Genomic DNA, 24,812 nt, shown 5'->3' with positions numbered 1-24,812 from the left:
GTTAACGGATTGCAACGGAATTTGGTATATAGACAATACACAAGATGCGCTCACGGAATTTCTTTTAAAAAAATAGTTCCAAAATATCCACTAGAGGGCGCCTTTTCTTGGAAAAAAAGTTAATTTTAACACAATAAATGACCAAAACGGAATACAGAAACAATATTAACAATCCAGAAAAAGAATTATGAGTAATAAAATGTAAAACAGGAAAAGCTGTCCATTCTAGGAAAAAATATCGAGATTTGCCTACTTGCGAAAAAAAGGAAGCTTTTTTCCAAAACAGGTTAGGGTAAGAAACGTTTGCAGTCGTTGGCATGTTTTATGTCGATGTTTCCGACTGTAATGATGATGGTATCTTGTTACGACGATAAATGACTTAAAAAACTCCATAACGTTTCATCTGCGAAGCATCACAACTGATCAGTTTACGATCTGCTGTTGAACATACTGCTCATCGACTTGAAATTTTGCAGGTGAATGAGGGTGGTCACATTTAGCACCTTTCCTTATATCGTCTTGGACATGATTAACAACTGCTCTTCTTGAGCAATTTCTTCTTAATATGTTCTTATTTCTGCACACTGAACTGTTTTTTTTTTCTCAAACAGCGTACTGATATTTTTTTTTCTTATCTTTACTTAACGTGATTCAATGACAAGGTGATTAGAAACTAGTCAATAAATGCTAATATTGTTTCTGTATTCCATTTTGGTCGTTTATTGTATTAAAATTAATGTTTTTCTGGAAAAGACGCCCTCTGGTGGGAATTTTGGAATTTTTTTTTAAAAATTCTGTGAACACATCTCGTGTATTATCTATATACCAAATTTCGTTGCAATTCGTTTACCCGTTTGCGTTGTATGATGTTGTTTATATGGGAAGTTTGATTACAAACACCCTGTAATTATTATTATTACATTGTCATCAAATTTCTCACTATATTTGAAGTTTTAAGTCGCAAGCTCATGGGGAAGTTAGTTTGAAATTGATTGTAAAATGAACTCCTAATAGGAGAATAAAAAGAGAAGAAAGCAAGTTAAATACCCCTTGTTTAAAAAAGGTGTTTAAATAAATACAAATGTTTATCACGATTAGTTTGTTCTTTAATTTTAGTACTCAGATAACATATGTTTTTTTTTTTTTTTTTTTTTTTTTTGCGTTTGATTATTTTGATTTGAAACATTCAAAATGTAGTTTTCTTTACAAATATATGAAACTTCAAACTGACTATGTGTTTCATAGAAATGCTCCATTATTTTTTTATTATATGTATATGGTAATAATTATATTCGAAATATTTTGATACCAAATGTATTCTCTTTTGACTTGTAATCAGTGAAATGAGCATTCTAGATAATTGACAAACATTATTTAACCAATATTTTTACAACGTCTCTTTTTCGTCGTATAATTCTTATTCTTTTAATTTTTCTTAGAAGCATTTATTAAAAAGCTTAATAATTTATCAACTTCTTTTCCAAATGATTTTGATCATTCTTCAGTTCATATTAGATATTTAAAGAAGAGAACCCCTCGCACTTTCTCATTTTATGAGAAGAGTTCAGTAAAAACTGTTGTAAGAACTAGTAATCCAAAAGATTATTGCTGGAGATAAATTAGCTGTCCTCAGAAAGGTTTCTGATGGTACTCATTGTTTAAGTATAATTGTTGACAATTTTCATTTAAATTTAAGTGAGTTTGTAGAAATTACAATATCAGCGCTCACTTAAATTTAATATTTCACTGAAATATAATGCCTAACACACTTCTCACTGGTTCATAATGTTTCTGCACGTCAAATCCTTGAAATTTATAGTATGCATGGAATGAAAAGACAGCGTTTCGAGAAATAGTGAAGTCTTTCTGAATTGGTCAGAGAAAATGTGTGTTTGTTTCAAAACTGCTCAATAAAACCAGAACTTCATGGAAATATCCAAGTGGGGCATTTGGGAACATCCCTCATAGAACCATTATTTGGCTCCTCGTGATTACTTCCTTTTCACACAAATGAAGGAACATTTGTCAGAAAGAAGGCTTTCTTCAGATGATGAATTCTAGACAGCTGCCAGGAAGTGACTATATGAATAGGACAAGCCAGGATGATAAAGTTGTATCCTCTGATTTGATAAATGTCTCAGTCGATTTGGTGACTTCAAGGAAGAGTTATGTGTTTATAGCTTTCATGCATTTCATTTGCATTTTATGCCAAGTGTTAGTCTATATTTTTATTGGCATTCAACCATTTATGTTTTCAGCGATATACACACTTTCAGATGAGTAGTTAGATCAAAAAAATGAATGAATCTCAATTAATATGAAATTGAATTTTAAGTAAATCCACTTGTTGTTTTGCAGATTGTTGAGTATATGAGTTTATATATAATAATTAATTCGTCTAGCATTATTTGCATGGCAGAAGCCTTTTAAAAAATCATGGCTCAATAGGGAGTATCCCTACTAGTGTTTATCTTATTTTACCTTAAAAATTATAATGATTAATTTTGTGTACGAGTGTGTTTACATGTACTATTTCTAATTTCAATTTAATGATAATTGTAAATTTTCGTTTATTTACATAGAAAAAATTATTTATCTCTCTATATTAATATAGAAATTATTTCAATGCTGCTTTCAGCTTTTCTTTCTCATTAATTGTTTTGTTTCTTGAAACATTTTATGACGATATCAATCATTATATATGAACTAATATTTATTTTTTAAATATTTGGTTTCACAACATTTCTCTAAAAATGCCCATGTCCCAAAAAGTGGAGCAAATGCTTATTTCATTGCAGTTAGAAATGCACTTCTAATTGAAATATTTCATTAAATAAGATACCTAAATACATCAAAATGCTTTGGCTTCTATAAAAAAGAGTAATAAGAAGTTAGAAAAGTTACTATTTCATATAACCCCATAGCAAAAAAATGTCAGTAAGTAAAATGTTTTATTTTACTTTAAATTATAATATTACGAAGTTTCATGCTTCTAGCTATAAATATTTTCGAGTTATGAAAACAAAATGGTTCGTACCATTTTTACATACCATTGGCTGGTGTTTAGAAGAAGCATTCGTTGTAAATTTAAGGAATGATATATGCATCACGAAAGATCGTCAAAACGATCGAGTCAGAAAACATTAATACATTTAATGATTTTAATCTAGTTTAAGAGCGGCATTCATTTATCCAAAAGGCATTTTATTTTATTTAGATAGAGTCCAATTGTAAAATTATAGTCGCCGATCGTATTCTTGTTTACTTAATTGTTGTAAAAGTCAATGGATTTGCCAAATTCTATATGATATCAGTTGTTACATTAAAGAATTCTCTGCATTATAGGTTATGGATTTTGAACTGATTGTTCTATAGTTCAAGTTCCCTTCTTCTATACTAGAAGAAGGGAATTTGAAAAAGAATTTTGAAACGTCAATTTCTATAACATAGAGACTCATTCCCGTATTCCTCTCTACGAATGTAAGGAGCTTGCAGCTTGCAGCTTGCAATCGCTAAACCGTTCTATTCCCTAGATGGATTTCAGGAATTCGGGAAATGCTTTTATACTCTTTTACAATTAGGCCGGCATAAAGATTACAGGTAGCATAAATCGTCGACAAATTCAAACTTCCCCAGCTACTGAAATGTGTCATTTTATTAAAAAGATACACAGGTGGGAACAAATGATTTTCTTTTCTTTCAAAGCATTTCAGTGCTTCTTTGAAATATCATAAAAGTTCAGGTTTTGTAAGTTTCTCTTCATTTTTAATTACAAAGTTAATGTTATAATTATCTACCAAAGTGATTTCTTTGAAGTCATGATAATAAAGATATGCAACTTGTCAAATATTTATATACAGCAGTTTCGCTCTATTGAAGAAGTTTACATTTCTGAAATAAATGTTTTTATCTAAATTCGTAAGTATTCCCTCTAAATATAAAAACAATCACATATCTGCAATTTTTTTCAGATATGAATTTTTTATCTATACATAGATGAATTGTCACTCTTACATTATGGTGGATTTATAAAAATTTAACTTTTTGCTTTTAACCATGTTTCATAGTATGTTTCTTTTCATCACAAAATCCAAATTGTTTTCATAAAATTACCTACCTTATTTAATGAGATTTAGTTACTGGAAGTTTATATCTAGATACTATATTTAAGGAAATAAAATTTTATTTCACTTTTTTGGGACATCTTGCGTATGAAGTTTAGTTTACATTAGCATGGGTTTTAAAAATATAACTTCAAAGCATGTAATTAAATTTCAAAACTGGAGAAGTTTACTCAAGAAATGATGAATGCAAAAACCGACACAGAGCTAAAATATCGCAAACTAGAAATGAAGTTGAAGAATTAAGAACTAATATAATTTATAGTTTGTCCTTTTGCCATTTTATTTCTGTTACAAATAGAATTATAAGACAGGTGCATTTCTAATTTACATGTAATTTTTTAGATTTGAATTTATTTTATTTTTTATCAAATTTACATGCATTATTTATTAGTTCTGGAAATTTACAAATATTTCTAGAACTCAGGTGATTTAGTTTTTGGCTTTCTTTTTCAAAATAAACCAAAATATTTATATATTTTATTACGGTTCATAGTTTAGATGATAGAGAATCGCAATAAGGTTTTATTCTTGCAACTCTTATCTAACCTAATAAAAAGATAATATTAGTTGCATTTAACATATATACTATAATTCAGTATGCGTTTACAGTGCTCATAGCGAATTTTAACAAAGAATATTATAAGTTTGAAATAGAAACGTACTTAATATAAATATACAAGTATTCATGATCTATACAAGTTTTGTGATTTCAGTCAATTTAAAATATTCATCTATTCATTTTATTTTTCTTTAAAAAATGTAATTAAATATTTAAATACCTAGCGGAGATTTAATTTTACTTATTGGATGTAAATTCTATAATCAATTAGTGAAATTCAAATTTATATTGTTTTAAATCAGAATTTTTTTCTTCAGTATTAATATTTCATTCCCTTTTGATAAAACATATCTAGACTCAATTGCTAAGCAATTAAGAAGCAAGAAAGAAAAACTTTATTCCGCAATATGAAGATTTAATGTCCGTTTCATATCATGTATATATATATATATATATATATATATATATATATATAATATAGTAACCAATCTAAAGTAAGAAATATTTTGAAAACGAAACGAAATAGTTTCGGAATCGTAACTAAAAATAATTTCTTATTCAAACTAAAACCAAAAAAAGAACAGGAAATTAATTGTACGTTTGTCAGAATAATAAATGCTGCATGAATTTTCCTCGCCTATGGAATGAAGAACTTTTGAATAAGTAAAGGTGATACGCAAACGAAACAAATCTAGGATAACTTTAATATAATTTATTATTTTATAAATTGTCACTATGGTTCATTATCTTACATTTATCACTATGGTTCATTATCTTACATTTATCACTATGGTTCATTATCTTACATTTATCACTATGGTTCATTATCTTATATTTATCACTATGTTTCATTATCTTATATTGTATTAGTGTGGGTTATTATCTTATAAATCATCACTATTTTCATAATAGTTATGTGTACTACAAAAGTAAAATTATTATTTTTCCATGACATGAACATTTTTGCAATTTTAAATTACCTTTTATACGTATATTTAAAACCTTGTACAGTTGTAATCTGAAAGTTAGTTTAACTTGTTTGAATTCTATTTGAATGAAGATACGATAAATAAATCTTTAAAGCATTGAAAAATTTATTATGAAAAAAATAATTTTTTCGAATTCTATGCAATTGCATATAATTCGAAATTTTTTCTCCAAACACGTTGCAAAAATTGATTATTCTTTGATTGATAACAAGCAAAATGGTGAATTTTGCAGACAATAAATGATTTATTAAAAAAATATTAATAGAGAATAAGAATGGTGGAAGTACAATAATAACAACGGATGCTGGATAAAATAATGAGAAGTATCACCAAATTTTCGACAGTTTTACAATGAATGCTTATTTTTTTGTTTGCCTTTTGTTGTTTCGGTCCTTATTCATTGTTAGGGTTAGAGTAATTAGAATTTATCAACAAATTTACGGCATTTTTATTATCAATGCTTAGCCTTTTGCTTATAAGTTGTACTGGTTGATGATACTCGTTGTTTTTTGCTTATTCATTATTAGGGTTAAGTAAAAGATTATTTCTTACTATGACAGTATTATTCTGTCCATATCATACATATCTGTAGATACTTTGGGAGTTAGGAATATCACATTTTAGTTAATTTCTTTTTCCTTATACAAATTTTATTTTAAAGATTTTTATTTAAAATGTGCTATTCTTTCATTTTTGCTGTTATTCTATGAATTTATTTGGATAACTGGAAAGAGTGATCTCCTGTAATGCTTTTTGCATACTCTTATACCCTTTTCCTTCATTTATGGACTTTGGATATGATCACGGATGCCTTGGTGATCAGAATTTAGCATCTCGGTTGCAGTCACATACCATATTTGATTTATTTAAGTCATTACATTTTTGAGTAATTACACTTATATGCATTTGAAAGTAAAGACAGGCAACTGGTCATCCCTTTGACCAATTTGATTCAAAATTTGCTGATAATCTATATTTTAGATGCTAAACCAGTATATCAATTTTTTTCAATATAACTCCTTACATTTTGTATTTATCTAGTTCAATTGTACTCAAATAACCGGGCAGATTTCCTCTGAATGTTTTTGTTCAAAATTTAGTAAACATTTGCAAATTTAGCTTCAAATCCATATGCTAAATTTAACACTCAAATTTTTTTTAGATATCGTGTTCCTAGACAGACAAATGTATTGTGTGACTCACTGTGCAAAAATGTGTTTTTTGAACTCGGAAAGGTCTGAAACATGAAGATTCGTAGAAATCACAAGTTCAAATTTTTTGACGATTACAGTACCCTCTTTTATACGAAAAAGTAAAAATAACGCTCCTTGGTCGATCAATTAAAATCTACCTATTGTGAGTTGAGAAGCTGGTATAAAATAAATAAGCTCTACATAAGATTTTAGATCTTAAAAAATTAAAACTTTTGATGGAATCAACCATAGAACATTATTCCCTATCTTAATGAAAGCATAGGAATAAGATAGAAAAAAGTATAAAATTTTAGCAATGACTAAAACACAAAAAAATGATACAAAACTTTAAATAATGTTAATATGATGTATGTTTTAAAAATTAATACAGCTGATCTTAACGTGTGAGCTCATCATTACAGGATGTTAGGCTAGATGTCGAGAAAGAATTGATTAACTGAAAACGAATTAGCTTAATGAAGAGAAATAGAGGGGGAAAAACCGAACCTAAAAAGAAATTTCCTGAAATAATGCAATTCCATCCTAAAGAATAGTTTTAAAAAATCATTTTTTGAAAAATAAATGATTGATATAAATTATTGAAGCTGCGAAATTACATTGGGAAATAAATCAGGTTTTAATAAGAATTGCTTGAAAGGCAAGAACTTTTAAATTAGTATGTAAGATTCTGTACTGAAAAAAAGAAATCTAGAAGTGGGAACCATTAATTTAATTTGTCTTAATGTACTCATTATTTTGATACATGGAATAGGGCAGAGACAGATTCGTCAATGAATTTTGACAAGACGGTCTAGATTTAGAAATTTAATTTACGGTAGATTCATCATGCATACGTCGTTTAATATTTCGAAAAAGAAATTTAAAGAAGGAGGATATTTGCTAAAGTTTTGTCGTCATCATCTAATCACAGCTTATTTGACAATAAGAATCCTGAGCAAGTCTTTTATTTCAAAAGTAATTTCTTCAAAAATCTGTAACGTATTTAGACTGTGACTGATAAATTTAATCTGAGCCAACGAATGCACTGTTGAAATGAAGTTAAAAATTTGGAGTGTATTGACTTAGATACCGATTTTCTGCTTTAACCTTTCAAGAAAAAGTTTAACAGCGTAATATGAATTTTAATACCAGTAAAATTTCAGAAACTTTAAGCTTTAAGTAGTTTTAACAATGAAAGAATCATCATGTTTATTCAGAAATGAAAGAAGCAAATCTTTTATGAAAAAAAACAAAAAAAAACGCATTATATTTATCTTTAGACATGAAATAATTTAAAGGGCTAAATATATCCCTATTTTTATGGCATTTCTGTCTGTTCAATGTGAATAAGAGAATAAATGTATATTAAATTCATTTTTTAAGTAAATCTATGAGTTATTCAATGCGTATTCTGTGTCAAAAACTATTCTCATAATTCTCAGTTGCTAAGTATAAAAGATTCAAAATAATAGAATTTACCAGTTTTCATTTACATTTTAAATAAAATCACGTAGTTAACGTGAAGAAAGACAAGATTGTTATAATTGATGACTGCTCCAAACGTTACATCCATCCCGATAGGCGATTTAATTATGCATATTAAAATGTTTCTGTATTCCGAAATGCAGCCGCAGTGTGATCTTCATAATAACAATTAATTTCATAACTTCATACTATTAAAGGTCTTTACTGACCTTCACTAGTTATGCTTTACTAGGAAAACTATCATCGATGAGCTCATAAAGCAAATATCGTTTGTATACACGCCATATTTTGTCAGAAAACTCAAACTGAGATGTCCAACATTTGTAATTATTTCAAACACTTCAAGACTAATTTTTATCACCTTTATTTGATAAAACCACTTATTCTTTTTTTTGCATTTTTTAAAGTCTAATAAATTGTATCTTCTTGCTCAATATTTTAGAATATATTTGCATCTGCCTCTTTATGACAGTTTTATTGCATCACTTCATTGATAATATTTTTAACTTTTTTTCATCACAACGTAATCAGCGCTGGGTTTTTGCGTTATAAATAAACAAGTTGAATGTTATTAGTAATACAAAACGCTTATGATACATTATTTTCTCAATATTAACATTTTTTCATAAATTTCAATTATAATAGCATATTGAAGTTAAGTTTAGTCATGTAAATTCCACCACATATTATGCAATGAATTAATGTGAAGCATACTTTTTGAAAAAATTCTGGACTGGAGCAATAATTTACTATCGAAATTATCCAAATGATTTATATCCATAATATCTATTAAAGAAACTGTATTATCTCTGACAACAAATTAATTCTACGGAAAGTAAATTACACTTGCACCTTTAAAGTAACATTCGTGTCTGTTTTGTTTATTTTAGAAGTTAATTCCTCTTTTATTTGTATTCTTATTTGTATTTATTTGTATGCATAATTTTTATTATTTTTATTTGTATTTATTTGTATTTTTATTTGTACTTATTGTATTTATTTGTATTTATTAGAATTTCAGTAACACTGTTCTTCCATAAAACTGCTTCATAATAATATTTTTAACGTAATGAGTTGCCCTTCTTTAAACATGGCTCCTTAAAATATAGTTCAAGAACTGATAAAAATACCGATTGCCCCTTAATGCGATATACTTTCGAAAATAAGGAAAATATTTAGAATATGCCGATAAAATTTGATATAGAAAGCAAAATTAAAAATAAAGATGATATTTTATCCTAAAAGACGTAAACAAACCTTTCAATATTTTACCTAAATGCCTAGATTTCATTCGAAAATTCGGAATTGCAATTCCCTTGCGAAGATTCTATTATTGATTAAAGCAACACTTGGTAAAATATATTAGAATTTTTTTTACGAAAGTTAAAATTTACAGAGACTCCTAAAAGCCAAACATTCTGATATAACATTGATAATCAATAAATTATAGTTCAAAAGAAAGACTCAAACGATGTTCAAAAGTAGTTCGTATTTACTGTTTCAATAAATCCCTTCTTTTTTAACCGTTTCAAGGGCCGTGAAGGTATGCTTACCACCAAATTTATCAATATTTGTATGAAATTAAGTAGGTTGACACACGTATTCTGACCAATTTTTCAATCAGACAAAAAAAGTAGATGCTTCATTTCCTTATCTCACTCAAAATGACGTTAGTCACGATTTGTTACTTAGTTACTAATTAATCAAAATAAATTTATCTAACTAAAGAAATCAATTCTATTTAGTCAATATATTTCCTAAAATTATTTTAATACAACATGACTAGAAAAAAGGACTTTTAAAGTGAATATTCATTAAAATTTTAATTCCTATTCAAAAATCGAACTTTAAAGAGATATTCTTCTATAAATATATAGATGTAAAAGGGGATATATTATCTTTTACTTAATACTTCTAATCAAATTCATAGCTTATATAACAAGTGTATTACCCTAGGATTACCTGTATGAGCATAATTCTGATAAAGGACAAAGACACAAAAATGAAACCAAGACAAACTGTTAAAATTCTTTTATACATACAAAACAAGTACAGTTGAAAAATGTTTCTACATTTATAACACCAGTCATCATTTTTCAAGTGGACGTATAATAATTTATCTCTTTTTGTTATAAATTGTCTGTTTGATCTGGAGTTCACAGAAATTCTTTCTTGTAGAAAGTCTCAAGGGAAGGCACTCGAAATACATACAAGATTTCAAAGATTCTTATCGAAATATATCCAGTTCCAGTGAAATGATGCTTCATTCGAAACGCATCTTTTGATTCCGAATGTACGTTTTATTTGAAATTGACAGGCAGATACAACTAATCATATTGAGTAGAAATTGCTGAGTAAAGAATGGGTTTGGAAAAACCATTTTTTACCTTTAGGTTTTAAAAAAGTGCTTCACATCAATGAATATCCACAATTTGCAACGTACAGCAATAAATATCTTTCAGTATTATATACACATTGAATTTATTTTATAACAAATCTTTAGATTTTTGAACATTATAATAATTATTATACAATTAATTTCTTGAATGCTTTCATTTTTACCTATATTTTCAATAAACTTATTGACCAATTTTATAATTAAGAAAAATTAATATTAAAATTCGTCATTTTTTTCCATTAATAATATAATCCAAATGTTTAAGAAAGGAAGGTTTGAGATTTATAATAAATCATTATAAATGTTGATCCTGGTTAAATTTATTGCAATCATTCGCAAAAGAAGTAATCTAATAATCTGGTATTGTCCTGATTTGCAGTAAATTTTCAATATTCTGTAATTCTTTAATGAAGTTAATTATTTATTATAATGCAATAATTCTTTAATATTATGGAATTTATTTGTGGGTTGTAAAACCTTAACATGAATTTTTTTAATAATTTTAATAATTAAATAATAATAGAATTGAAATTATGCATTATGAAATGCAAATTTGATCTAAAACAATAACGCATATTTAATTATATGAAAAATATTTTACTCAAATCAATACCGTGATATTAAATAAATTCCAACTTAGAAACTATATCCATTATTTACAAATCTTGTATGCAGTTAAACTGAAATTTAATTTTTCTATTTCTTTTTCATTCAGTGTATTTCATATTTTATTGCTATTGTCGATTTCAGAAAAGTAAGATTAAAGTTCTAATCATTCTTTTTAAAAAAAATCGGTATGCACAGTTCTCTTTAAAAACCAATATTTAGAATTTCTTAACATATGCATAATTTTTGATAAACAGTCTTTCAATTGAACGATATAAAGTATTGAAAATAAAGGATTTGAAGCTTAATTAAATGTGAAATTAAAGATTTAATATCGCATTTTTAATCTGATAATAATTATGAAAATTAGAATAAAAATCATATTCGAGTTAAGTTCTATTTCATTAAATCAAAAGTATTCCCGATACAGAAGCAATTTTTTCTTTGTTTATTAATAATTAACGTAAAATATTACGCTCTTTATAATTCAGGAATTTAAAATCTGTTTGGAAAAAAATAAGTGCAATTCATTTTTCACACCATATAAAGATAAATTTATTATGTTTTTAAAAGGCTGAAATTGTACTGTTTCAACAATATTAAAACATAATTAGAAATAAATCAACAATAATTACGGAAAATAACAATTATATTCAGATTTTCCGTAAGTCGTATTTCAACAGTAATTAAATTGTTTGAAGAAAATGATAAAAACAATTTCTGACAAAACTGATTAATGTTAAAATTTATTTTCTAAAATTGAAGTTGAATTATAATTGCTTGACATCTGAGCGTCTTCCCAAGGCATATTATTTTTTTCTTTTGTAACAATATAAATAGTATGCATCGTTTCCAAATTAATTACCCAAGGCAAATATCTTGAAAATAATTACTATTTTCATTTCCTTTTTTTTTTCTGAAATTCATATCATTAATAAAAAAAATTATACAATAATTGCGAGCTCAAAATTTGATTCCTCTTTTATCATTTTAAATGTCTTTATTTTACAATTTTTTTCTTAAAAAAGAATATATGTCTCAATAGTAATGCAAATAAAACTAGAGCATTTAAAACCAATTTTTTTTAAACAGAAAAAAAATTACTTACATTTTTTTTCTTATATTAAAATACTTTAGTTAGCTTGTTAAAATTAGCTTAGTTTTAGTTAAAATATCAAAAAAATAAGAAAAACTTAATTATTAAATTTCATTTTTTGATACACGCATTAATTTGAATATATTTTTAAGTTAGAATATTTAATTTAATCTGAAGTCTAGTTAAATAATATGCGGTTTCTTTATTATTAATTTTCGGATTAGATGCTATAAATTTTTTTAATTAAACTGCAATAAAACAATAATAAATTATTAATTGTTAAAAAGAATTTTTTGATTCTATTTTTGAACTTTACTATACTTTTAATGATATTTGGCTTCTTTTTAAATAATACATATATAATTTAGGTTCTCATTTTCCAAGTCTTGGGCATTTCAGCCTATAACAACACACTAACTCTATAATTTGACGTTGTATACTTTAAACCTGTGGTTTTAAAAGTCTAAAATTTAATGAATTTGAGTTTTGATAAATTATCCTCTCAATATTTTTGGTTTAAAAATTCAAATAAGCTTTTAACCAGTTTATGAATTCAACAATTTTAAACTCCTTTGAAGATACATAATTACTGTAGACATCGTCGACTGGATGATTGAAGATTTGCATGCAGAACTTTACTGGAGATCTTCTCCTTCATCATATTTTCCTTTTGCTTCATGTTAAAAAGATGAAAGACGCACGAAAGTTTTAATGAGCTTGAGTAGGTGAACTGAACTTGTCTGCAAAAAAGGAAAATGAGCAGTTGTTATAATTGGAATTTTATAATAAGGTTATGAAAGATAGTGTAAAATTAAAAAAAAAAGTTTTGAATTTTTTGTTGTAAACTTATAAGATTATTTATGAGTTTTAAGAAGTCTTATTAGTAAATTTGCCTTTAATTTTCTCTGCTCTTAAGTGAAAATACGAATGCTATTTTAACGATTATAATTTTTTCGATTTTTTTGTATATCTTAACTTGATCGAGAAATTATTTTAAAATAAAGATATTACTTCACTTTTCAAGATCAATATCGGAGGTATTAAATTTTGCTAATAGTTACCCATAAACCAATATTTTTAAAATCATATATCGTTTATTAACTCTTTATCTGCTTTGTTTCTGCAAAATTGTTCTTTTGGAAAGTATAAAATGTTAAAGTAATTAAGAAAATTTAATCTGGTGTGGTTTAAAAACAGCTATTTATTTTAAATTACGGGGATATTAGTATATTTTTATCGATAAATGAATACGTTTTCTGAAATACATTTGTACTTAGATTCAAGAGCTATATTAACTAATCCTTTAAACTCGGAAGAGTAATTCGAAACATAATTATTCACCTAATACAAAGACTTGGTATTGATCCAATATATATATATATATATAATATAATATGCTTGATTCTTATTTTTAATTAATTTAATTACTTATTTTTAATTAATCTTCTTACTACTGTGCAGGTATTTTTAACAATGAAATAAATAAAGCTCTAAAATAAGATACTGACTTTAATGGTGAGTAAGAGTAACCATCCGAGTGGAAAGGGCTAATATTCGAATTTAATTTGTATTTTATTTTTAAAGATTTATGTAATTTTATTGTAAGATAATATTTTATTTGAAATTATGAATTCCTTAAAATTCTTAATAATTAATAATTTTAATGAACTTTTCAAACATGGTTCCAAAACCAAAGTATTGTTATTACAATTTTATTTATCTCTTTAATCCTGTAAAAGTAGAATCACTAAAAATGATAAATATTAATTTTAAATTACCGATGATATATTAAAATTTTGATTTTTTTTATGAATAAAAAAAAAGATTCCATTAGAAAAGTCTGGTGGAACCGTCTTGTATAAATATTCAATACTTACTTTATAATGTTACGACATCAACTTATTTTTCCACAGTATCGGAAGAAAGTGAGATCTACTTCACAGTGAAAGATGATCCACTTTGAATATACTATCTGACATTCTGATTTATTAAAAGAGCACCACACAGAATAGTTTATTCCTATAAACATTGCTTAAACTGGAACCACTAGCCACTAATTATTGTTCCTTCAGCAACATTTCAATGAGTTATAAGCTCCATCAACTGAAATTCTGTAAGTTGTGCAGATGAAAATTAATCAGTATGAAGTATCCATACTTCCATTTAATGTCCTCAATAATTCTGTTGGTTGCAACTGAGGTTTAAATTGAGCATAATATAGGAGCTAGAATCCCTCCTAGAATTGATCGTATTTCATGTTCATTCATAGTTGATTATTTTATCGACGTATCATCATTCGGGAAAACACATTTAGTGATTCTTTTAATCAAGTTTCTTTATAGTTCGTTTTATAACCTTGAGAAATTAACAAAAGCCACTATGTCACAGTAAAATCTCTCAAACTTTTCCAAAAATCACAGAAACCTTCATAAATTACAATGGCAAGTGTACCTTAATGCCTATGCACTTTTAAAAGCTCTGGTATCCATTCAACAATTCGTATTTTTCGCTCGAAATACTTTGACTTTCGAACTCTGTCTCAAGCGACTAAAAACACTTTTCTTTCCTGGAATGTTTTTCTCTAAGTCTTTGTCAATCAATCACAAATGCAGGCATCTTCAGAGGACGGGTGTCTTAATAACAAGTGTGCAATCAGAAATACTTCATTTTTAAGTCAACATCCATGCAATACAATAGGGATCATCCCATTTCCATGAATAGGAAATGTCTTTGGCGAAAAGTGGCACAGGGTTTGAATATTTCATGAACACTTTGGAGAAATTAATATTATTTTCACAAAGGTGTCGTTTCTGTAGTTGTTTCAGGAATGTGCAAGCTCTCCTGTAAGAAAAAAAAATTCTATTAGCAAGTCGATGCTCCAAAATTTAGTATCGGAAATTTTCAAGCTAAAGCATATGATAGTATGGTTTGCTACTTATATTAAAATATAAAATAATTTTTATACTTAACAAAATATAAAATAAATTTGATGAATTGATTTAAACTGATTTTCTAATATACTGTATATTCAAGAAATATGTTCGATATGCCATAGTTAACTATGTGATAAAGTTAAAAAGTGAGGTGGAGAATATAGATATATTTTATATTGACTTATCCATTGCCCATAAGTTATAAACGAATAAACATAAAAGTCCGCAATATTACAAAATTAACTTTATTAATAAATGTGAGGTCAAATACTGTGAGACAAGAAATTTGGATTATCGGACACTGATCTGTGCTCTTGCAGCGTGGGTGGAGTTCAAAATGCCGAACACTTGCTTTTTGATTTCTCCGGACTTACTAAAGAAGGGATCTTATTGTGGATCTCGATGCCTGTAATATTAAGTTTCCACCTCCGCTTCATGTTTTGGTCGACCACAAAAAGGCTTTTTTCTCATTCTGTAAATGTATTATTGCCTTTGCAACTTTAATTTTTAATTAGTCTAGTCTTATTGTTTATTTTTTCCTGTTGTTTTAGCTGTTTTTAACTATGCATGTAGTTGTTTCCACTTACTTCTGTAAGCTTGTCCTGTACTTTGTGGTGCACAAGGATTGACTTATTATTAATAAAAAAAAATTACTGAGAGAAAATGCTTATCTATAATAGCGAGAAAATAATTCCTAATACTTTACATATTCTTATATATTACAGTCATTTCAAGAGAAAAAATTCTAGCAAGGGTTATAATATTAAATTATTGGCAATTATTATAGATAGACAAAAAGTAATGGACAAAATTTAGTCTTATGATAAGGAAACATTACTAAAAGATACAAGAAATATAAGGTCAAAACTGTAATTTACAAACTGTCTATCTTCCCGAATATTTGCTAAAGTGAATTTAATATGTTTTCCATATGTTCTGCACATAAAGTAAGCATATTTTTAGGCCTTTGATAATTTGACTTATGTTTTTTTTTTTTTTTTTTTGCATGATTTTATTTTATATTAATTGAGTTAATTTGTTTCACATATTTTTGTATATATTCAAGCAAGAAAGATAACATAAGGACTTTTCATTTTTATTGGTCACATTTATTGTCAAACTCATGAAGGCAGTAAATATGCTCTATTTTATGTTAGTATTTTAAGGCAAAAGCCATTTCTAGCAATCCTGAGCCCTGCTTAATGACACATTTCTCCAAAACAAATTTGTGTGAAATTTAAAATAAAAATTATACAATTTTGAATGTAGAAAATATTTTACATATTATTAAATTCAAACTATTTTAGAAGAATGATGAAATTTACTGGAAAATTCTTGGAAAGGCAATTGAGCAAAACAAAATTAAATTTTTTAAGGAAAGTATGCTTCATTTCAACGAGAAACATTAATTACTTATTTTGTTCCTGTTTCTCAATTTAAATAGACACCATACACTTTTCAGATTTAGTAAATTTTAAATTCCTATAGAAACTGATACATATTTCCTTCCATTTTACTAATGAAATATGCTATATTAAGTGTTATCAATTTTAATTTGTTTTTTAACCTAACTCTGGTTTTCCATTTTTATAACTTTTCTTCTTATGATACCGGTAAATTCTGAGCTTTGAATGATTTTGATTATTTTATTTGTAATAATTTTATTTTTTTCATCAATATTTTTTTAGATTTATTAACTTGACATTTTGTTATTTATTAACTTCTGTTCCTTTAAATATTTGTCAGCTTTCCATTTTAAATATCATAAGAATTTTTCCTATTTACACATTTTGCTTTTGTGTGATGCTTCTATTCAAATGTCAGAAATTCCTGCTTGTATAGAAAGGACATCACTGTGCCTTATACATCACATTAGTTTCCTCTTTAAGAGAGTCGTCATAAAATAGACTATACTTTAGTCTTGTGTTTACTTACTTTACTCTTGTGTGATACCCCTCCTCCAATGAGAGGAAATTCCCCAGCCTCAAGAGAGGATCTCATTGGGTCATCCCTGATTGAGGGTGGCCATGGGTACGTTTGCACTCTCCTCTGAAAATCTAATTCAGCATATTCTGTGGGCGGTTGCGTGCGATTCACCATCGGACATTGAGCTTCTTTGTGAGCCAGTTCAGCATATGTGATCTCTTCTTCTCTCTGAAAAGTAGTAGATAAAAGGATTTATTAGCCAAAATTTTTTTGTAAAATTCAGTGCACAAATTATGGATTCCTAAGGCGAATTCTTTTTTTAATTTCCTACCTACGATATTTTCCTTAGTTTTCTTTATTATAGGAAAACTAACTATTTACCATTTACGGTGTAAAGCTGTGTTACGCACGACATGATGCTTTTGTCACAGAATCGCCAACGACGTGCTATTTACAGCAACAGGTAATTCTTACAGAAGTAAAAATGATGTTCACGGCCCGTCGAGAGTTTTTGCCGGAACACATTTTACAGAAGCATAGTCTTAGGCTGAAAATTAAATCATTTAGCATGTAAAAATCCTTTACCATATTTTATAAGGTATCGGATAGGTTTACGGCCTCGGTGGGAGTTCCAGTGAAATGCCTTGGCATGCGCCCTTCGGAATTTCTTACCACCACAAGTGGTTATTGGATATAAAGTATTTGTTTTGAAAAATAATAGCCTCATTACTAATGGAATATACATTTATTGGAATTTTGAAATTCAGATCAAAAGGCAGCAGTGATTTACTGTTGCATTTCAGGCTCAAGGATTGTGTAAAGACTTAAGGTTAATATGAATTTTCAGTAATGATAATCTGATGTGAGGAGAGATTTTACTGAAATTTGTAGGTTTCTGATGCCGCAATCTTCATAAGACCAAAATAACGAGATATATCCAGTGACAGACCTTTGTTTTTCTGAATCAGGCGAACAAGGAAAACTAACCAATGACACTCTTAAAAAATATTAATTTGCAACCTTGTTTAAAAACTTTAAAAAGATATAAAAATACCTTAAAATATAAAAACATGCAAGACATTAAAAAATTCTAAAATCTATAGTATCGAAATACACGAGAACGTAAAAATGGTACTATCAATAAAATAGCAAATAAGGAGTGCAAATAACTGCAATGTCTTAAAATTCCACAAACTGTAAATAATTTAATTGTTTTTGAGAAATGCAATTAAAGTTTAGTGAAAAAATCTACTATGCATATTATCATGACTAATACATATTATTATAAGTAAAAATATACTTTGTGTCTCGGAATTATTTTTTCGGTATTTTTACTGTGATCCCAATTTCATTAGGATAACATTGTGTAAACAGTACTTTTATTCGGTGTTAGTTGCTTTTTGAAATTTAATGTAAAATAAAGACAGCAAAAATACAAGAAATTGCTTATTATTTATATCTAATTCTCCTTTAATTACAGATGAGAAAATACTTTTTAAATTTCTCTGAAACAGTTCTGGAAACTAAGAACTGTACTGTTATTCCATATGCACAATAGCATCTTTTAATTTCTTAGTGTCTGTTAATTACCAGGTAATTTCATACAACTTAATAGTGGTGGAACATTAAGATAATATTATACATTAGATTCGCTTGATATTACATGCGAGTCAATTTTAGTACAACATTTAAGTGCGAGGTAATTAACATTATGGAGGCATTACACTGGGAGCTGATGTTATCCTCATAGAAATAATTATTAAAATAGATCCTGGCCGAGTTTTTGCAAGTTTTCCTGAGATGATATAGCATTATACAAATGCATTACTTTCGGTTTATTTTGAAATTTTAAAAATAATATGCATGTTTCTGATTAAATTTTTAGCTTCTGTTAAAGCCAATTTTATTAATAAGTTAAATAATTTGCATATTGTATTATTTCTAAATAGATATATACTGAACATATAAACAAACAGCATCATCATTGAGAACATCTTATGCATTTATTTCATGAACTTTCAAATGATTTAAATATTTATAATATTTGAATAACATTCGTCATTTTCCAAAAATAAAATTACCGTAGATAGTACTTTCATTAAATTTTCATGTATGTTAGAAATTTAATAAGATTATCTGAAATTTCCTTGCTGAATATAAGAATCTAGTATTGCTTATTTACTTTGTTTGATCCTGTAAAATACTTGATAACTTGTGAACTTTTTATTAGCAATAATAGATTTATGCTAATTAATATTATTACTTATTATAATTATATAAGTATATTTTTATATTAAATTTGATATACTAAATATTTTCTACCCGGTGCTTTTCACTGAAGCCTTGAAAATCACTTATACCCCAAGAGGATATTGTTTTTGTTTTTTTTTAAGTTCTAAATTTTACCCCTCCTGTATCGAGTTTCAAAATAAAGGCAGTTGTGGCTATAAAATTTGTGCCAAAACTAAATATGCACTATGCGAGACCATTTAAAGAGCCATCTATCAACAAAATTTAGAATTAGCACTCCATATCCCTTAAAGCGCTATAAAATATGGAAAAATTGTCAATACAATAGGATCAACAATTTATGTATATTAATATTTAACTTGAAATACATATTTGTTTCAACATAGTCTCATTACTAGAATGATTCCATAAGTAAAGGCATTTGAAAAGACGTTTTGAAAGTCAGGCATTATTAGAATGTATGTTTCTAAGCAGATTCATCTTCAAACTTTTAGAGGTCCTATCAATGCTTTGTGGCGAAAGCTTATAAGCCAGTTAACTGCTACGCTGCACGAGGAATTGTTTTTGCATAATGGTCATGTCACTGGGCTGCGAACCACAAGGTCCCAAATTCTATCCCCGCACATCAATCCACCACATTGGTGACCTCGGACGATGAACAATTCAACCTTCGTACAGCTGTTGTGGCGCTATCTACCCATAGCAACCCAAAGTTGTCATACTCACTTGATGCAACAACCCAAAGTCGTCACACTCACTCTGCGCAACAGCATCAGCAACCACTCACCCACACACGTTAGCCATGACACTTGGCGCTACTCAAATGGGTACAGACGCATTAGAATCGACAGCTATTACATCGCCATTCAACAGCATATCGTTCGTCTCACCTCCGACTCACTGGAGGGAGAGTCTGTGGTGAAAGCTTATAAGCCAGTTAAGAACTACGCTGCAAGAGCAATTGCTTTTGTATCGTGATCATGTTACTCGACTGCGAAACACAAGGTCCCAGGTTCTATCCTCGCACATCCCAGTCGGCCACAGTTTCTTGCGCTATAGGATGGCCCGATGAAGAAAAATGTTTTCTGCTGATCTCAGAGAAATATTGATAACTATTATATAGAGAGAAATATTAATTATAACGAAAATGGTACTATATAAAGCGGTAAAACTTCATATGTGCTAATTTCATCATGAAACAAAGGTTCTATCGGTACCATTTTTTTTTTGAAGAAATGGTAGGCAATTTAGTAATCGGTCGTAAAATAATCATCGATTAATTTCGAAAAGTGATTTAAATTAACTGAATTAACATATTTATGCTACTAAATTTTAATCTAATATTTATCAACTACTATTATTCTGTTTAACTGTGTGTACAGCTGAATATAAATCAGGTGCGCCCTAAACTTATAGTTGATATTCAGATATAAGAATATCAAAAATATTGAAATCTCAAATAATTTTTAAATGGAATTAATATAGAGCAAAGAAGTAGATGAAAACAGATTTTTAATTATAATCTATTAGTTTTAGTTTTTATTTACGCAGTGAAGTTTCGGATGTTACTATAATATGAATCAATGTGTTTCTCTAAGTATATTGATCAAATAAATGTCTACTGAAGTTTTATTTGAAGTTAAAGCATTTCATTTTGAAACTGTTGTTCTTGCTTTACACGTAAAGAAAATGAATAGATTATCGAACTGTTAGCTAAATATTCTTTTAAATTCACAAATATTTCTTTTCCTGGATAATACAGGCTGTAACAGTTATATTTATTTAAAAAAATAAATAAAAGGGGAGGACTTGAAAATGGATAGAAATAAAGGTTATAGAAGGAAACTTCCTTCACTGAAATGTTCTTCCATTTATAATTTCTTAAAAAAAATATTTCAAATATTTAACTGTATTTATTTAACTGTAACAAATATTTTCTTTAAAACATAGAAAAGTGTAAAAAAAATTCAAAATATTTCACAACTAATCTGATTCAATACTAAGCATTCGCACATATTTGACATTTCATATTTGAAAATCCGTTAAATTTTTTAAAAATGAACATTTTTCATAAGCTTATTTTTATTTCTGTTAGGGCCACTTTTCCTCATAAAACTTATTCAATTTCGAGCATACTTAAGTAGAAAAAAAATAAAAGGAACTCACCTTTGCAGTTTTTTGTGGTCTTACGGCTGTTATGTAATCATAAGGATAATCTTTTGATTTGAAGAATTCGTACGTCGTTTCGTCCTTTCCATTGATTTCTCCCGTATCTGCGATATAAACTGAAAAATGAAAAAAAAATCCACAAAGGAAAACGAATGAGTTTATTTGTTCGACGAATTAAAACCGTTCTCTACATTAATTAAATTTCACTTTGGATGGAAGACATGCACTTTAATTAAATTAAACTACTTGAACCTTACAGAGAATCATCCGCTTTTGATTAATGCCTGAAAACAAATATGATGAGAGGAAATTCTTTTTCAACTGATGCTGAGATTTTCACATTAATGATTGAAGAATTCGGTATAAAAATTCGAATAATTACATGCAAATTGGAGGGAATAATGGAATGTCTAAAATGTTATCGCAATTAATTGATATCGAAATTTTACCTTGCGAGTCATTAGTGTTAGGTATGACGTCTGGACTTTCTACTGTCGAATCTGGTATGTCGTCGCTGTCTTTTTTCAGTGGTATGTCACATCTAGAAATACAAAGAAAATTAATTAGAGGAAAACATCCAAGAAGATATGTAAATGAAGTAACCCAATAATGGGAAATGAAAAAGATTAAGACTCTTGATTTGTTTGGAACTTACTTTATAACATTATCTTGTGCTGGTGGTCCTGAAATAGAACAGAAGTATTTAGTTTTCGAAATGGAAATATTAAATTCCGTTAATACAATTAAAAAACAATACATCATTTTATACGAGTTTTTAAAATTTATTATTAATGAGGTGTAAAGCGGCTTTCTAAGTTGTGGGTTTTGCTAGATATATGGGTAAGATTCTTAGAATATGTCAAAGTGTGTTTTTGATGATGAGAAGTATTCTAATATTTTAGAACTAAACTAACGATGAATTGATTAATTTTAGTTAAATATTAATTCCATACATAAGGCAAGCTCTGATTTTGAATTTCAGAAATATTAATAGAAAATTTTCAAAATATATACACAACCAAAAAAACAAAATAAGGAATAAGATTTCATTATTCTAAAAATAAAATAATTATAACAATAAAATTCATATGTACTTTAGATTTTTTACAAAAATTTTGCTTTCATTTCCTATCTTGTATTTCAAAGTTTAGTTTTGACTTTTTCATTTTTTTAATGAAAAGCTTTTTTTCTTCTTAATAAAATAATAAATGCGAGATTTAAAAATGTATACATTCCCTTCATTAAGGAATTTCCTTTTTAAAAGCAAGCGAATGCCTTTGTTTTAATCACTTTAAAGTCAAAAATTATAGTTATTTCCTAAACTAAGATGCGCAATAAGTAGTATATATATGCGTGTTCTGGCACACCTTAAGAGCCATCAATAATTTTAAAATAACCTCAAAATTTAGAGCAAAAATAGTGTAAAAAGGGCATAATTAGCACACCTTAAAATCCATCAATAATTTTAAAATAACCTCAAAATTTAGAGCAAAAATAGTGTAAAAAGGTCATAATTAGCACACCAAAATAACATCAATAATTTAAAGTATCAAGTCAAAATTTAGAGCAAAAATAGTGTAAAAAGGGCATAATTAGCACACCTTAAAAATCCATCAAATAACCTCAAAATTTAGAGCAAAAATAACATTAACAAATAACATCAATAATTTAAAGTATCAAGTCAAAATTTAGAGCAAAAATAGTGCAAAAAGGTCATAATAAAATAACATCAATAATTTAAAATATCAAGCCAAAACTTGGAAAAAGTTAACAAATTAACCGAAAGGCTATCGTCTTAAAATCAATATAAATTCATGCGTTGTTCACATTATTATACACATAAAAAGAAATAAAAATATAAGAATAAAAATATAAGAATAAAAATATAAGAATAAAAATATAAAAAAAGAAAAAATTATTCATAAATACTGCACGCACCCCATTGAAAAAAATCTTTATGTTCTGTTAAAGGTTCGCCGTTTAATTTTATACATTGAAATCTAAAACCATATCGATCTACTTCTGTTATTTTAACAATAAAAGGTTCACCATATTTACAAATAGGTGTTACAGTTATTACAGGATGAATTCTAAAAGTTTCTGTAAAACTAACGTTTATTCGATCACTAGTACAACTACCTGTTAATATCTTTGTTTGCTTACCACCCATTTATAAAGATTAAAAAAAGAATTATTATTTATTCAAACACGTTCTTGCTATATACCATAATTTCATCCTTCTATAAAGTTTATTAAATTCTTCATCTGAAAGTTTCAGATTTCTCATAACTCTACAATCTGTTATTTTTTCAACATGTTTCATTATAAATTCAGAGGTTAAATTTTTCTGATATGAATAAATTTTATTCCAATTAACAGTTGTTTCTAGTTTTTCGATTATATTCATACTCATTTCATCTTGATACTGAGAAACTAAATTCATATCTAGTTTTCCAACATTTTCAAAAATAAATTTATCACTTAAAGTTTGATATTGTGAAATTGCAGGCCAGTGTACTTTATGATCATGCATTAAAATAAATTTTTCTGTTAATTTTTGAAATTTCGATATGATATCCCATTCAACTAAATGTTCATTTTCACTTATAAATTTTTCTGATAATTTTTGATAAGCTGATATATTTTTCCAATCAACTTTATCTTTGAACTCTAAAATGAAATTTTCTGATAATGTTTGATATCTAGAAATTAAATCCCATTTCACTTCATCTTTTAATTTTCTAATCAAACTTTCAGGCATACCACGTTCTTTTGAAACTTCATCCCAATTGACTTTTTCACTCATTTATTATAGGATGAAATTCTCTAATGAAATCTTCACTTAATTCTAGTTTTCGGGATATATAATACCAATCTACTTCATCTTGAAATATTCTTATGAAATCTTCACTTAATTTTTGATGTTCTGATATACCTTCCCAATCTACTTTATCTTGAAATATTCTTATGAAATCTTCACTTAATTTTTGGTGATATGATATACCTTCCCAATCTACTTTATGTTGAAATACTCTTATGAAATCTTCACTTAATTTTTGGTGATATGATATACCTTCCCAATCT

The 24,812-nt window shown here is 27.3% G+C and overlaps 1 protein-coding gene across 2 annotated transcripts in view; it reads right to left on the bottom strand.

Annotated features, from left to right (window-relative positions):
- Window positions 1-12,651: 12,651 nt before the first annotated feature.
- LOC129965610 (nephrin-like) overlaps window positions 12,652-24,812 on the bottom strand; it is a 327,045-nt gene continuing 314,884 nt past the window's right edge. For both annotated transcript variants that reach the window (XM_056079653.1, XM_056079654.1), the window contains 6 exons: window positions 22,384-22,411; window positions 22,178-22,269; window positions 21,726-21,844; window positions 17,319-17,537; window positions 14,328-15,291; window positions 12,652-13,190 (listed from right to left, as the gene is read on the bottom strand). In XM_056079653.1, coding sequence (XP_055935628.1) covers window positions 15,244-15,291; window positions 17,319-17,537; window positions 21,726-21,844; window positions 22,178-22,269; window positions 22,384-22,411 — 506 coding nt within the window. In that variant the 3' untranslated portion in view covers window positions 12,652-13,190; window positions 14,328-15,243. The remainder of the gene's footprint in view (window positions 13,191-14,327; window positions 15,292-17,318; window positions 17,538-21,725; window positions 21,845-22,177; window positions 22,270-22,383; window positions 22,412-24,812) is intronic.

This window comes from Argiope bruennichi, chromosome 4, assembly GCF_947563725.1.
Source record: "Argiope bruennichi chromosome 4, qqArgBrue1.1, whole genome shotgun sequence".
NCBI classification, from domain to species: Eukaryota; Metazoa; Arthropoda; class Arachnida; order Araneae; family Araneidae; genus Argiope; species Argiope bruennichi.
Note: the sequence above shows the minus strand (reverse complement) of the source record. Positions and strands in the feature narration are given on the sequence as shown.